This window comes from Scyliorhinus canicula, chromosome 3 (assembly GCF_902713615.1).
Source record: "Scyliorhinus canicula chromosome 3, sScyCan1.1, whole genome shotgun sequence".
Taxonomy (NCBI): domain Eukaryota; kingdom Metazoa; phylum Chordata; class Chondrichthyes; order Carcharhiniformes; family Scyliorhinidae; genus Scyliorhinus; species Scyliorhinus canicula.
The window spans coordinates 4,694,931-4,709,852 of NC_052148.1; the positions used below are offsets into that span (position 1 = coordinate 4,694,931).

Genomic DNA, 14,922 nt, shown 5'->3' on the forward strand with positions numbered 1-14,922 from the left:
TAATCGCTTATTGTCACGAGTAGGCTTCAAATGAAGTTACTGTGAAAAGCCCCTAGTCGCCACATTCCGGCACCTGTTTGGGGAGGCTGTTACGGGAATCGAACCATGCTGCTGGCCTGCTTGGTCTGCTTTCAAAGCCAGCGATTTAGCCCTGTGCTAAACAGCCCCAGTCTGCCACATCCAACTGCCACTATAAGATTAATTGGTTTGATACAATTTATAATGGGCCAATGGGCAATGAAATGGTCCAGCTAGGCATAGGAGCATGCGGTGCCATGGGGGCGAGTTTAGGGTCATAGTTTGTGGACCATTTGCGATTTTCCATTTAGAATTACAGCGCTCCATCGACTATAGAGAGAATTCTAAGAATAGTGGTGAGCTTTTCACTTCAGAACACATAGCCAATGGGTCTCTGGCCGTGATGAGACAGGTAAGATTGGAATCAGGTGAGCAACTATCTGCAGCACAGTGAAGAGATGTTGGAGGTGGTTAGCCTGGTGTAAAAGACTCCAGGCAGGTGGAGAAAGATCAGGAGGGAAAGTTTACATTTGTCACAGGCACAAATGATGTAGACAAGAGTTGTTTTGGTGCTGTGACAATGCCTGAAACATTTCCCACAACTCACTCACTCATGATGTTTATATCTCAGAATATGGGAGTTGCCCATGTTGTCACTGCTGTGGAAGTGACACAGAGATTGAAGGAGTATTGATAATGTTTCCAAGTCAGGATAGTGTGCGACTTGGAGGTGATGATGTTCTCTGGCACCACCCACTGTCCTTGTCCTTCTGGGTGGATGTTACAGGTTTGATAGTTAAATAGCCAAAGCCATGGCAAATGGGCTTGGGTCAATGTTTCAAATGATTGGCAGGTAGATATTTCCCACTACAATACAGCAGTTAGATGTGAATGAAATTTGGCCCCGTCACCAACACTTCCATCCCTGGCCAGCTGGCTTCAATGTGTTTATGTTTATAATCATTACTGAAGGTTCCGTTACTTACTGGTTGGAGCTGTTAGACTGTGGGTGGTGGGGATGCATCCTGTGGTTGAGCAGAGGGATCGTACTCGTCTCTAAATGGAGAAGAAAGCACTTAGAGCTTGTTGTACAGTCACAGATCAAAAGATCATAAGAAATGGCAGATTTAGAAACATTAATTAACATTCATAGTTCAACCAAGCTGCTAGCCAGATTATTAAAGGGGAAAAAAGGTTTTTTTCTTCGATCATGGGTGGGTATGTAAGACCTGTTGGTTGCAATACAGTGCCACAGGGAATATCAAGACACTTGAGGGCACCATTGGGGTAGGAAGTGTCTCCAGCTGTACCAGATGTGCTCAGGATTTCCAAGGGGCAGTTGGATTCACAGTGGAGCATCATGGAGGGCGAACCATCCTCAATCAAACATTGGCCACTCCACTGGCACCAAGAGTTTAGTAGGAACATAGGAACGGGAGTAGGCCATTCAGCTCATCGAGCCTGCTCCGCCTTTCAATTAGATCATGGGCGAACATTTACCTCGATGACACTTCTCTGAGCTATCTCCATGTCCTTTGGTTTCCTTGGTTTCCAGGAATCTATCAATTTCTGTCTTGAACGTGTTCAATGTTTGAGCTTCCATGGCGCTCTGGGATAGAGGATTCCGAAGATTCACAACCCTCTGAATTAAGAGATTTCCCCTCATCTCTGTCTTAAATGGTCTACCCCTTACCCTGAGATTATGTCATCTTGTTTCAGACTCCAGCTAGGGGACAAATCTCCTCGACATCCACCCTGCCAGACCTTGTAAGTTTCAATGACGTTGCCACTCAATCCTTGAAACTGTAATGAATACAGAGCCAGTCTCTGCACTTAACTCTCTTTGATGTGGTTGATGTGTGGCATTCTGGAGGGACGGGGGTGGGGGGGACGGGGTTGGGTGGGGCGTGTGGGGGGGGGGTAGCGCTCAGGTGGACTTGGCACACGGTGAGGTCCACCACGTCAGGGCCATGTTTGTCTCGACCTGTTGTAACCCATGCGACTCCCTGCCTGGACGACAGGAGAAGCACGCAGACCCGGAGAATCTCGCTAAGTGGATGCAAATTGGTCATTGAGGGGGAGGGGGGGGCGGAGCATAGTGCTCGGGGCAGCATCCAGTTGGACCTTTATTTCGGCTGGTTGCCCGATTCTCCGCCTAATTGCGATCCGCATTGCCGGCGTTGCAGAACGGAGAATCCAGAACAAGGTCTCACCAAGATTCTATGATACTGCAGTAAGACATATTTCCTCCTCTACTCTGATCCCTTTTATGGAGGTCAGCATACCTTTCACCTTCCTCATTGCTTACTGAATACTCATTGTAGCTTTTAGTGACTTGTGTAAGGGTCCTTCCAGGTTGTTCCTGGTTATTCCCTTATTTGCCCTTCTCTTTACTTTTGCTGTTACATTTTGATCCACGGATGTTTAATCAACCTGCGTCTTTAAGGCAAAACAGCCTGTACGTCAACTTTAATCCAAACAGAAGCATCTAGAAGGCTGTTCTGATTTAAATTGGTGATTGCAGATGGATCGGCACCAATTGAAAACAAAATTTAGACTACCCAATTATTTTTTTCAATTAAGGGGCAATTTAGCGTGGCCAATCCATGTATCCTACACATCTTTTTTTGTGGGGGTGAGACCCAGGCAAACATGGTGAGAATGTGCAAACTCCATATGGGCAATGACCCAGGGCCGGGATCGAACCTGGTACCTCAGCGCGTGAGGCAGCAGTGCTAACCACTGTGCCACCATGCTGCCCCCTGGACTAGCACCAATGACATCAGCGATGACTCACTTTGATTGATTTGGCTGGTGACCAATTAATTGGCCCAAAAGGGCTGTGCTCTGCCCGGTAACAGATGGTGATTGGATCGGATCCCACTGGAATGTTTCAGAGCTTCACGGGTTGGGTTTTGGTTTCAGTTTGATTGCTGTCTGCTCAGAGGAAGGACTGCTGTCCTCTCTCCTCTCTGTTTTTCTCCAGAAAGGCTATGTTTCTGAACTGGCAGGGAGTGTGGATGAGTCTACGGACAGAACCTTGTCAGGCTGTGCAAGCAGGGGAGGACCAACTACCTCACTCTGCAGAAGGCTGAGGCCTGGAAATAAACCATGAACTGAAAGCTGAGTTTGATGTTAAGCAAAGGGGCCTTTCCAGGATAAACTGTGAGTAATACATTTCCAAACTACAGAGAACAAGAGAGAATTACAGAGGGCCGTGTGGTGGCACAGTGGTTAGCACTATTGCCTCACAGCACCAGGAACGCAAGTTCAATTCCACCTTGGGTGACTGTCCGGAGTCTGCATGTTCTCCCGTGTCTGCGTGGGTTTCCTCCGGATGCTCCGTTTCCTCCCACAGTCCAAAGATGTGCAGGTTAGTTGGATTGATCATGATAAATTTTCCCCTTAGTGTCTAAAACTTTAGGTGGGGTTACTGGGCTACAGGGATAGGGTCAGGGTGTGGGCCTAGGCAGGGTACTCTTTCTAAGGGTTGGTGCAGACTCGATGGGCTGAATGGCCTCCTTCTGCACTGTAGAGATTCTGATTCTATGCTGCAAACCAGTGACTTTAATCAGTGAGTGGGCAGTGAGGAAAGCGTGCTCAAGAACCGCCATTTGAAGCAAAAACTCTTATCCCTGACCTTCATCCTATTATTCCACACCTCCCCCCCCCTCTGTGTTTGTCGGTCCTGTGTGTGTGGGTAGAGGGTGGGTAAAGGGGGGGGGGGGGGGGGTAATAGGTTAGCTTATTGTTATACAGTTAATTCACTGTTTAATATTTCAATATTATTCCTGTTATAAATAAACAGTAATTGTGTTTCAACTTACAAACCTGGTGACTAATTATTGAGCAGCCAAGAGCCAAAGAATTTGGGAATTTTTAGAATAATTTTTTTAATTCACTTGTCTTGTGACTCCAGGGCATGTGGGGCTGTAATTGACTGCACACCTGCCCTGGGTGCGTAACACTTGTGAACAAGGACACCATTTGCACAGTCACACTACCCAAACTCTCACCATTGAAGAAATACTCTGCCTTTCTGTTCTTTCCACCAAAGTGAATAACTTCACACTTATTCACATTGTATTCCCTGTGCCATATTCTAGCCAATACACCTAGCCTTCACACCCTCCTCACAACTCCCATTCCCCCACTGTTTGGTGTCATCAGCAACATTGAGAATATTTCAATTGGTCCCCACATCCCAATAATTTCTCTGGATTGTGTTATGGGTCAGGGTTTAGAGAACCCCAAAGTGTACCATGGAGTTCACCTGACCCACAACTTTTACTAGATTGTGGTATGGGGAGCACACAGCCCACTCTACAGGTGTGGTACAGCAGAAATGGAAAAGTATTTTTTAAAACAAAACAATGTTTATTCTATGAACTCAAGTTAACCTTTTTAAAACATACAGTGAACATCTTAGCAACCATTAATTCAAATAAAACATCAAAGAATACAACACAAAGTAATCCTTTAAGCTTTCCTTTTAACATCTAGAAGACTTACAAAAGAAGCACCTTTTATCAGAAGCACATCAGGTTAAAGTCATTGCTGAAAACATTTATAATTCTGAATTGACCAATGATCAAGAGATAGTCTTTTCATGGCAGAGAGATCAACAGTACACCTGCTCATCTGGCTTCAGCTCCAACATTGAAAACAAAACTAAAACACACCCTGCAGCAAACAGCCTAAAACAAAAGTAAAAAGCTAACAGACAGCCAAGCTCCACCCACACTATGACATCACTGATAAACACTCATTTCTTAAAGGTACATTTCTTAAACACCCATTTCTTAAAGGTACTCTCACACGACAATTGTGAACAGTTGTGGCCCCAGCACTAATCCTTATGCGACTCCAGTAATAACAGCCTGTCCTCATAGAATGACCTATTTATTCCTGCTCTCTGCTTTTGGCTGCTGACCACTTCTCAATCCAGACTAGTATTTTTCCGCCAACCCCATGCACTCTAATATCATTTACCAATTTCCTGTGTGGGTCCATATCAAAAGCCTTCTGAAAATCTAAATACACCACATTTACTGGTTCTTCTTTATCAATGCTGCAAGAAATATCCCCCCCAAAACTTCAACTGGTTGTTAAACAGGATTTCCCTCTCTTACATCCATGTTGACTCAACACAATTTTACCACTCTTTACTAAATGTTCGGTTATCACATCTTTTATAAAAATTCTAACATTTTGCCAACTGCTGGCATCAAACTAACAGGTCTGTGATTCTTCATTCTCCCTCTTCTCTTAAATAATGGGGTTATATTTGCTACTTTATAATCTGAAGAACCATTCCAGGATCTATAGAATTTTGAAAGATAACTCTATCCATCTCTCTCCTTCAACACTGGGATGAAGCTCATTTGGTGAGTGGATTTAGCAGCCCTCAATCCAGTTAACCTTTTAAGTACTTCCTCCTTGCTAATACTTTTTTTTGTTTCATAGTTTCACAATTCCCTTGGTTGCTTATATCTGGGACATTTTCTGTATTTGTGTTTGCGAAGACTGATGCCAAGTAACGTTTAGTTTCTTTGCCATTTCCTTGTTCTCCACTATACATTTTCCAGTACTCACCTGCAATGGGCTCACGTTTGTTCCTTTTCATTTCCCTATATAAGCTTTTTTGGTCCACCTTTATGTTCCTTGCTAGTTTCTTTTCATAGTCTCTTTTTCATTTCTTAATCAGTTTCTTGGTCCTCCTTTGCTAGATTCTAAATTGCTCCCAATCCTCAGGATTACCACTTTTTTATGCATCCTTATAAACCACTTTGTTTGGTCGAGAATGGATGTCATCTTTGACAAAGAGTGATGCAGATTTGAAATGTTAGCTCCGTTCTCTCTACAGACGCATTTTCTATTTCTGTTTCAGATTCCAACATCAGCAGTAGTTTGCTTTTATGTTTGTAGAAGACATCTGCTTGAGCTGGAGAGGAATGCAATGGGAGGGACTGGATTCAGTGATCATCGTCCACGTAGATATCACTGAGATAGGTAGAATTAAACAAGAGATTTTGCTCGGAAAATGAGCAGATATGGGCTAAATCATTGGGTTAAAGTACTTGAGCCACAAGAATATTGGTTCAGAGTGAATCAGAGTAGAGAGTCAAATGTATGGCTCAAAGATTGATGTTGGAGGAACAGGTTTTAATTCATGAGTCATTTGGGTAGCACAGTGGCACAGTGGGTTAGCACTGCTGCCTCAGAGCGCTGGGGGCCCAGGTTCGATTCCGGCCTCAGGTGACTGCGTGGAGTTTGCACGTTCTCCCCGTGTCTGTGTGGATTTCCTCCCCAGTGTCCAAAGATCTGCAGGTTAGGTGGATTGGTCATGATAAATTTTCCCCTTGGTGTTCAAAGCTATGTAGGTTAGATGGTGCTATGGGATAAAGGGGCTAGGCTGGGAGTGGGCCCAACTCTATCAGAGGGTAGGTGCAGACTTGATGGGATCAATCTTCTGGACTGTATGAATTCTATGGTTCTATAGATGTGGAGAGGATGTTTCCTCTTGTGGGGCACTGTTTAAAAATAAGGGTCGCCTGTTTAAAACGTAGATGAGAATTCTATCAGAAGGTGGTGCGTCTTTGGAATTCTCTTCCTGAAAGGGTGATAGAAGCAGAGTCTTTGGATATTTTAAAGCCAGCGGTGGACAGATTCTTGGTAAACAAGGAGGTAATAGGTTATGGGGATAGACGAGATGCAAATTTGAGGTACTGTCAGATAAACCATGATCCTATTAAATGGCAGAGCAGGCTCGAGGGGCTGGATGTCCTACTCCTGCTCCTTGGCCGTATGTTTGTGTTTTCGTGTTCACTCCGTCCACCACTGGCACACAGGAGCAGCTGTGTGTATCACCAACAAGATCCACTGCAGGAACTCACCAAGGCTCCTTAAGCAGCATCTTCCAAACCCATGACCATGACCAATTGGAAGGACAATGGCAGCAGGTTTATGGGAACACCACCACCTGGAGGTCCCAACTTGCTACTTTTAGAATAATAATCTTTTACTATTATCACAAGTAAGCTTACATTAACACTGCAATCAAGTTACTGTGAAAAGCCCCTAGTCGCCACATTCCGGCACCTGTTCGAGTACACTGAGGGAGAATTCAGAATGTCCAAATTACCTAACAACACGTCTTTCGGGACTTGTGGGAGGAAACCGGAGTACCCGGAGGAAACCCACACAGAGTGTTGACTCTGCACAGACAGTGACCCAGCGGGAATCGAACCTGGGACCCTGGCGCTGTGAAGCAACAATGCCAACCACTGTGCTAAGTGGTAGTAAATAGGCCTTGTTAAGAACAGTGGGGTGATATATGCTGAAAGGTACAGGGCAAGATTTGAATAATTGTAGAGCACTTTACATTGTGTTTTGCACAGGTAATGGATGAGGTGAACGTTGAGAGGTAGCAAGAGCTAGAAAGGTTGGCTCTGCTCAGAATGGGTCAGTCACCGGGCCTGCAGGACTGGAATTCCAGGTTGTGGGAATAATCTGGGATGGAGATAGCGGAAGATCTTCCCATGAATCTCTCTTTGTCCCTTATTAAGGGGAGGCGCCTGAGGATTGGAGAGTGGCAAACGTGAACCTTTATTCAAGAAAGAATAGAACACTTCCACAAACTGCAGACAATGTAGCTTAACATCAGCGGAGGGTAAGGTTTTATTGAAAATTAATCAAGGGAAATCATCAACATGTGCTTGCATTTCTGCCTGTGTCAATTAAGGAGAGTGAGCATGGATTTGTAAATTTGTAAATTGTGCCTGAGGAATCTATTTGAATTTGTTGATGAAGTAACAGAAAAGGTGGAAGAAGGAAATGCAGTGGATGTTGACGATATGAATTCTGGAAAGGTTTTTGATAAAGTACCACATACAAGGCTCATGGACAAAATTAACCATTTTTTAAATTCATTTTTTTACGAGATGTGGGTGGCGCTGGCTAGGCTAGCATTTGTTGCCCGTCCCTAATTGCCCTTGAGAAGGTGGTGAGCTACCTTCTTGAACTGTTGCAGATCATGGTATGCAGGTACACCCACTGTGCTTTTATGAAATGAAATGAAAAATCGCGTATTGTCACGTGTAGGCTTCAATGAAGTTACTGTGAAAAGCCCCTAGTCGCCACATTCCGGCGCCGCTGTTCGGGGGAGGCTGTTCGGGAATCGAACCGTGCTGCTGGACTGCTTGGTCTGCTTTCAAAGCCAGCGATTAGCTCTGTGCTGAAACAGCCCAAAGTGGGGAGGTTCCAGGAATTTGACCCATTTGACAGTGAAGAACGGTGAGTGACTTGGAGGGAAACTTATAAGTGATGGTGTTCCCAGGTATCTTCTGTCCTATCCTTCTAGATGGCAATGGTCATGGGCTTGGAGTGTGAACAAAGAATAAAGAAAAGTGCAGCACAGGAACAGGTCCTTCGGCCCTCCGAGCCTGTGCCGACCATGCTGCCCGTCTAAACTAAAATCTTCTGCACTTCCGGGTTCCGTATCCCTCTATTCCCATCCTATTCATGTATTTGTTAAGATGCCCCTTAAACATCACTATCGTCCCTGCTTCCACCACCTCCTCCGGTAGCGAGTTCTAGGCACCCACTACCCTGTGTGTAAAAAACTTGCCTCGTACATCTCCTCTAAACCTTGCCCCTCGCACCTTAAACCTATGCCCCCTAGTAATTGACCCCTCTACCCTGGGAAAAAGCCTCTGACTATCCACTCTGTCAATGCCCCTCATACTTTTGTAGACCTCTATCAGGTCGCCCCTCAACCTACGTCGTTCCAGTGAGAACAAACCGAGTTTATTCAACCTCTCCTCATAGCTAAGGACCTCCATACCAGGCAACATCCTGGTAAATCTCTTCTGTACCCTCTCTAAAGCCTCCACATTCTTCTGGTAGTGTGGCGACCAGAATTGAACACTATATTCCAAGTGTGGCCCAACTATGGTTCTATACGGCTGCAACATGACTTGCCAATTCTTATACTCAATGCCCCGGCTAATGAAGGCAAGCATGCCGTATGCCTTCTTGACTACCTTCTTCACTTGTGTTGCCTTTTCAGTGACCTGTGGACCTGTACACCTGGATCTCCTGACTGTCAATACTCTTGAGAGTTCTACCATTCACTGTATATTCCCTACCTGCATTAGACCTTGCAAAATGCATTACCTCACATTTGTCCGGATTAAACTCCATCTGCCATCTCTCTGCCCAAGTTTCCAAACGATCTAAATCCTGCTGTATTCTCTGATAGTCCTCATCGCGATCCGCAATTCCACCAACCTTTGCGTCGTCTGCAAACTTACTGATCAGACCAGTTACATTTTCCTCCAAATCATTTCTATATACTACGAACAGCAAAGGTCCCAGCACTGATCCCTGCGGAACACGACTATTCACAGACCTCCAATCAGAAAAGCACCCTTCCATTGCTACCCTCTGCCTTCTGTAGCCAGTTCTGTATCCATCTTGCCAGCTCACCCCTGATCCCGTGTGACTTCACCTTTTGTACCAATCTGCCATGAGGGACCTCATCAAAGGTGCTGCTGAAGGAGCCTTGCTGAATTCCTGCAGTGCATTTTGCAGTTGGTACACATGGCTGTGACTGTGCATCAGTGGTGGAGGGTTTGAATGTTTGTGGAAGGGGGAGCAATCAAGCGGGGCTGCTTCCTCCTGGATGGTGCCGAGCTTCTTGTGTTGTTGGAGCTGCACTCATCCAGGCAAGTAGAGAGTATTTCATCACACTCCTGACTTACGCCTTGTAGATGCCGAACAGGTTTGGGAGGTCAGGAAGTGAGTTACTCATCACAGGATTCCTAGCCTTTGACCTGCTCTTGTAGCCACTGGTATTTAAATGGCTAGTCCAGTTCAGTTTCTGATCAATGGTAACCCCCAGGATATTGATAGTGAGGCTTTCAGCAATGGTATTGCCATTGAATGTCATGGGGCAATGGTTTGATTCTCTCTTAATAGAGATGGACATTGTGTGGCACACATGTTGCTTACCACTTTTGTCCATGTCTTGCTGCATTTGGACATGGACTGCGTCATTATCTGAGGAGTCACCAATGGTAGTGAACATTGTGCAATTATCAGCAAACATTCCCACTTCTGACCTTATGATGGAAGGGAGGTCATTGATGAAGCATCTGTAGATGGTTGGGCCTAAACACTACCCTGAGGAACTCCTGCAGTGATATCCTGGAGCTGAGATGATTGACCTCCAACCACCACCTTCCTTTGTGCCGGGTATGACTCCAACCAGCGGAGAGGCTTCCCCCTGATTCCCATTGACTCCAGTTTAGCTAGGGCTCCTTGATGCCATACTTGGTCAAATGCTGTCTTGATGTTAAGGGCAGTCACTCTCACATCACCTCTGCATTCAGGGCTTTTGTCCATTTTTGAACCAAGGCTGTAATGAGGTCAGGAGCTGAGTGACCCTGGCGGAATCCAAACTGAGTGTCTGTGAGCAGGTTATTGCTGAGTAAGTGCCGCTTAATAGCACTGTTGATGACTCCTTCCATCACTTTACTGATGATGGAGAGCAGACTGACAGGGTGGTAATTGGCTGGGTTGGATTTGTCCTGTTTCCTGTGCACAAGACACACCTGGGCAATTTTCCACATTGCCGGGTAGATGCCAGTGTTGTAGCTGGACTGGAACAGCTTGGCTAGGGCTGCGGCAAGTTCTGGAGCACAAGTCTTCAGTACTATTGCCGGAATATTGTCAGGACCCATAGCCTTTGCAGTATCCAGTGCCGTCAGCTGTTTCATGATATCACCTGGAGTGAATCGTATTGGCTGAAGACTGACATCTGTGATGCTGGGGACCTCCGGAGGAGACCGAGATGGATAATCCACTCGCACTTCTGGCTGAAGATTGTTGCGAATGCCTCAGCCTTGTCTTTTGCACATATGTGCTGGGCTCCTCCATCATTTAGGATGGGGTATTTGTGGAGCCTCCTCCTCCAGTGAGTTGTTTAATTGTCCACCAACATTGACAGCTGGATGTGGCAGACTGCAGAGCTTAGATCTGGTGCGTGCATTGTGGAATCGCTTCGCTCTGTCTATTTCTTCCAGCTTATGCTGTTTGGCACACAAGTAGTCCTGTGTTGTAGCTTCACCAGGTTGACACTCATTTTTAGGTACCCCTGGTGTTGCTCCTGGAATGCTCTCCTGCACTCTTCGTTAAACCAGTAGCAGAGAACAGTGTTGGCAGAGAACACTGCTGGGCTAAGGACCCCCTTTGTGGAGAGACCTCTTCCTTGCTGATGCCTGAAGAATGAACATGAATCAACTTAGTTAGAAAGGAGAAGAAGAGAATCATGGCATCCTACAGTGCGGAAGGAGGCCATTCAGCCCATTGAGTCTGCACCGATGCTCTGAAAGAGATCCCCACCTCGTCGCACTGCCCTGCCCTAGCCCCGTAACCCCACCTAACCTTTGGACATAAAGGGACAATTTATCGTGGTTAATCCACCTGACCTGCACACCTTCGGACTGTGGGAGGAAACCGGAGCACCCGAAGGAAACCCACGCAGACACGTTGGAACGTGCATACTCCCGCAGTCACCCCGAGGGCGGAATTGCACGTGGGTCCCTGGCACTGCAGAAGGCAGTGCTCAGCACTGTGCCACCATGCCACCCACAGATCCCCTTGGGAAGAAAGATACTGAAAGTCAAGCGTCTATTTGCACTGATAAAGAAATACTCAAAACTCAATGGCTTCACAGCACAAATGCTGCATCTCAGCAGTGACACAGAGGACTGTAGACTTTGTGAATGCAGGCAATAGTGAAGGAGATGCAGCTGCATCGATTCCTTCAATGAAGGCCAGTCACATCTTCACCAGAATTGACATCCCCTCGTTCCCCGTGAGCAACTGATTGCTCATTAGTCCGTCACACGGTATAGCACATGGTTAGCACTGTTGCTTCACAGCGCCAACGTTCCAGGTTCGATTCCGGGATTGGGTCACTGTCTGTGCGGAGTCTGCACGTTCTCCCCGTGTCTGCGTGGGTTTCCTCTGGTGCTCCGGGTTCCTCCCACAAATCCCACAAGATATGCTTGTTCAAGGATTGGACATTCTGAATTCTCCCTCAGTGTACCCGAACAGGCGCCGGAATGTGGTGACTAGGGGATTTTCGCAGTAACTTCATTGCAGTGTTAATGTAAGGCTACTTGTGGACAGAAATGAAAATTATTATTATTACATCAGAGCTTGGAGCTCACAGCTAGTTTGGGGTTACTCATCTCATTTTTAAAAAATTAATTCATGGATGTGGGCCACGGTGGCTGGGCCAACATTTGTTGCCCTTGAAGTGAGTGGCTTTCCAGATGATTTCAGAGAATTTAAGAGTCAGCCACATTGCTGTGTGTCTGGAGTCATATTTAGGTCCGACCAAGTAAGGATGGCAGATTCTCTTCCCTAAAGGCTGTGAATGAACCAGATGGGTTTTTATGACAATTGACAATGGTTTCACGGGCATTTTTAACTTTTAATTCCAGAGCTTTATTGAATTCAAATTTACCATCTGCCCTGCCGGGATTTGAACCGGGTCTGATTGGTGTTGAAATGGGTATTTACACCGTACTATCCCACACAAGGTTCCAGATGTCGCACGTCTGAGATCACATCTTAGTCACCTCAATGTGGGTGCTGGTGTCACAAGTTGCAGCTGTGCAGTCTTACATTTCCCCGAGGTTTCAGATTCAGCCCATCACTGTCGGGTCCTTTAATTATTCTTGTCCTCAATGTTTCATTTCAGAGAGAAGACAAAGGGACCAATGGCTCTCGGGTCGAATGTAATGGAGGAGACGAGGTAGGAGAGGTGATGTGGAACACAGCTCCAGCCCCCCCTGAGGATCAAGGGGAGTCAGAACATGGGCAGGAGAGTCAGGAGGAGAGATAAAGACAATGGAGGCAATGTGAAATCGAAGAAATAGAAAGTTTTCTATTTACAAATAAGGTCGAGGCAACATTGAGCACATCTGCGCTTACGAACACACGCAGGGGGCTGGTTTAGCTCACTGAGCTAAATCGCTGGCTTTTAAAGCAGACCGAGCAGGCCAGCAGCATGGTTCGATTCCCGTACCAGCCTCCCTGGACAGGCGCCGGAATGTGGCGACTAGGGGCTTTTCACAGTATCTTCATTGAAGCCTACTCGTGACAATAAGCGATTTTCATTCATTTCATTTCAGGAGCAGAAGTGGGCCATTCTTTCCCTTTAGTCTGCTCCACCATTTGAGAAGCTCAGAGAACATACAGTGCAGAAGGAGGCCTTTCAGCCCATTGACTCTGCACTGACCCACTTAAGCCCTCACTTCCACCCTTTCCCCAAAACCCAATAACCCCTCTAACCTTTTTTGGACATTAAGAGCAATTTAGCATGGCCAATCCACCTAAGCTGCACGTCTTTGGACCATGGGAGGAAACCGGAGCACCCGGAGGAAACTCACGCACACACGGGGAGAAAGTGCAAACTCCGCACAGACAGTGACCCAGCGGGGAATCGAACCTGGGACCCTGGCGCTGTGAAGTCACTTGTGCTACCTTGCTACCCTATCTGTTTGTGCAAAATTCCAGGGGCATGAGGGAGGAAATGAAGGGGAGCAGTTTGGTGACCCCGTAGTAGGGTGTCACTCACCTGGTGGGTGAGGGGGTGGCGGGTGGGGGGGGGGGGAGGGGAGGAGGCAGTGGCATCGACAATTAGGGTGGGGGCCTGAGGCCAGTGAGCAGGGGCAAGGCCTGATGACCCAATGACAGTGTTTCCTTGGCGTTGTGTGTGGGTGGTCTGCACTCTGACTTTGAAACCTTTTCAAAATGGAGCCCCGATGTCTGTGTGGCCGGGTCTGCTGGTCTCTGTGGGTCCCACAAATCACTTGTTGACTGGTTTCACTCCAAGCACTAAAGAATTGGCTGACTGTGGGAGCATAGAGATGGGACAGCACCAGAATTGGCAGCACAATCTGCACCAGGTTTCCCATCCGCAATAACACTTAGGGGTAGGTTCTCGCTGCCAGAGTTTCTGATGTGTTGAAGAATCGTGTATTGGGTTAAAAACGCGATTGGTGCCCCATTTCAATGCTCCGGGTCCCCGCAGGCGGCAGCAAGAAGCTACCCGTCACGTACCGACGGCAGGATGCAAATACTTTAGGCTGGATTCTCCAATTCTGGGGCTATGTCTCCTTGCCGTCGTGGGAATGGTGGTGTTTTGGTGCAGAACAGCCACCGATTCCCTGTTTTGCTGGGGGCTAGGATGCCGGCAGAGTAGAGCACTCGGATCTAGCTGCCGATCTGACCCAGAGAATTGCCGGAACCGTGGCCACGCATGCGCATGGCGGTGGCCTGCAGCGGCCGCACCATGCTTCATGGCTGATGCCGCTTGCGGGCCCAGCCCACAAAATAGTCCCCCACTTTGGTCGGCCCATGCACCCGGATCGCCCCCCGCCCCCACAGTGCCTCCAGCCCCGAATAATGTCCCCCCCAACCAAGGATCAGCTCTCCCTCGACTGTGGCACCGCTGGACTGAGTCCGCAGTCGCCACGTCGAGTTCCCAACGGATGAGACCACAAGCGACCGACGCAGTCGGGAACTCGGCAGGTGGGGGGGAGGCGCAGCATCGGGGGTGGCGGGCCTCAGGCAATGGCCTGAGGCAGTCTCTACGCTGCTTTAGTGGGGGCGGAGCATTGAGAAAGCAGCATCATCCCCGATTCGGTCGGGAAATGTGATTTTCCGACCGTTCGCCGAACGCGATTTCGGCGTCGGCAACGGTAAAATTCTGCCCTTTATGTCCTCCCATTTCCACCCGATTAACGGACCAGACTCTCAATTCTCCAAATCTCTGTGTTCTCCGGCTGCCTCAGCAGGAATACACGTCGGCGTGGATTGGTGCAA

At 47.3% G+C, this 14,922-nt stretch overlaps 1 protein-coding gene across 1 annotated transcript in view; it reads right to left on the reverse strand.

The window, feature by feature from the left end:
- Window positions 1-1,004: 1,004 nt before the first annotated feature.
- The window catches only part of LOC119963790, a 1,053,439-nt gene continuing 1,039,521 nt past the window's right edge, over window positions 1,005-14,922 (reverse strand). The window contains exon 140 of the mRNA XM_038793076.1: window positions 1,005-1,074. Within this exon, the coding sequence (XP_038649004.1) occupies window positions 1,017-1,074 (58 nt within the window). The 3' untranslated portion in view covers window positions 1,005-1,016. The remainder of the gene's footprint in view (window positions 1,075-14,922) is intronic.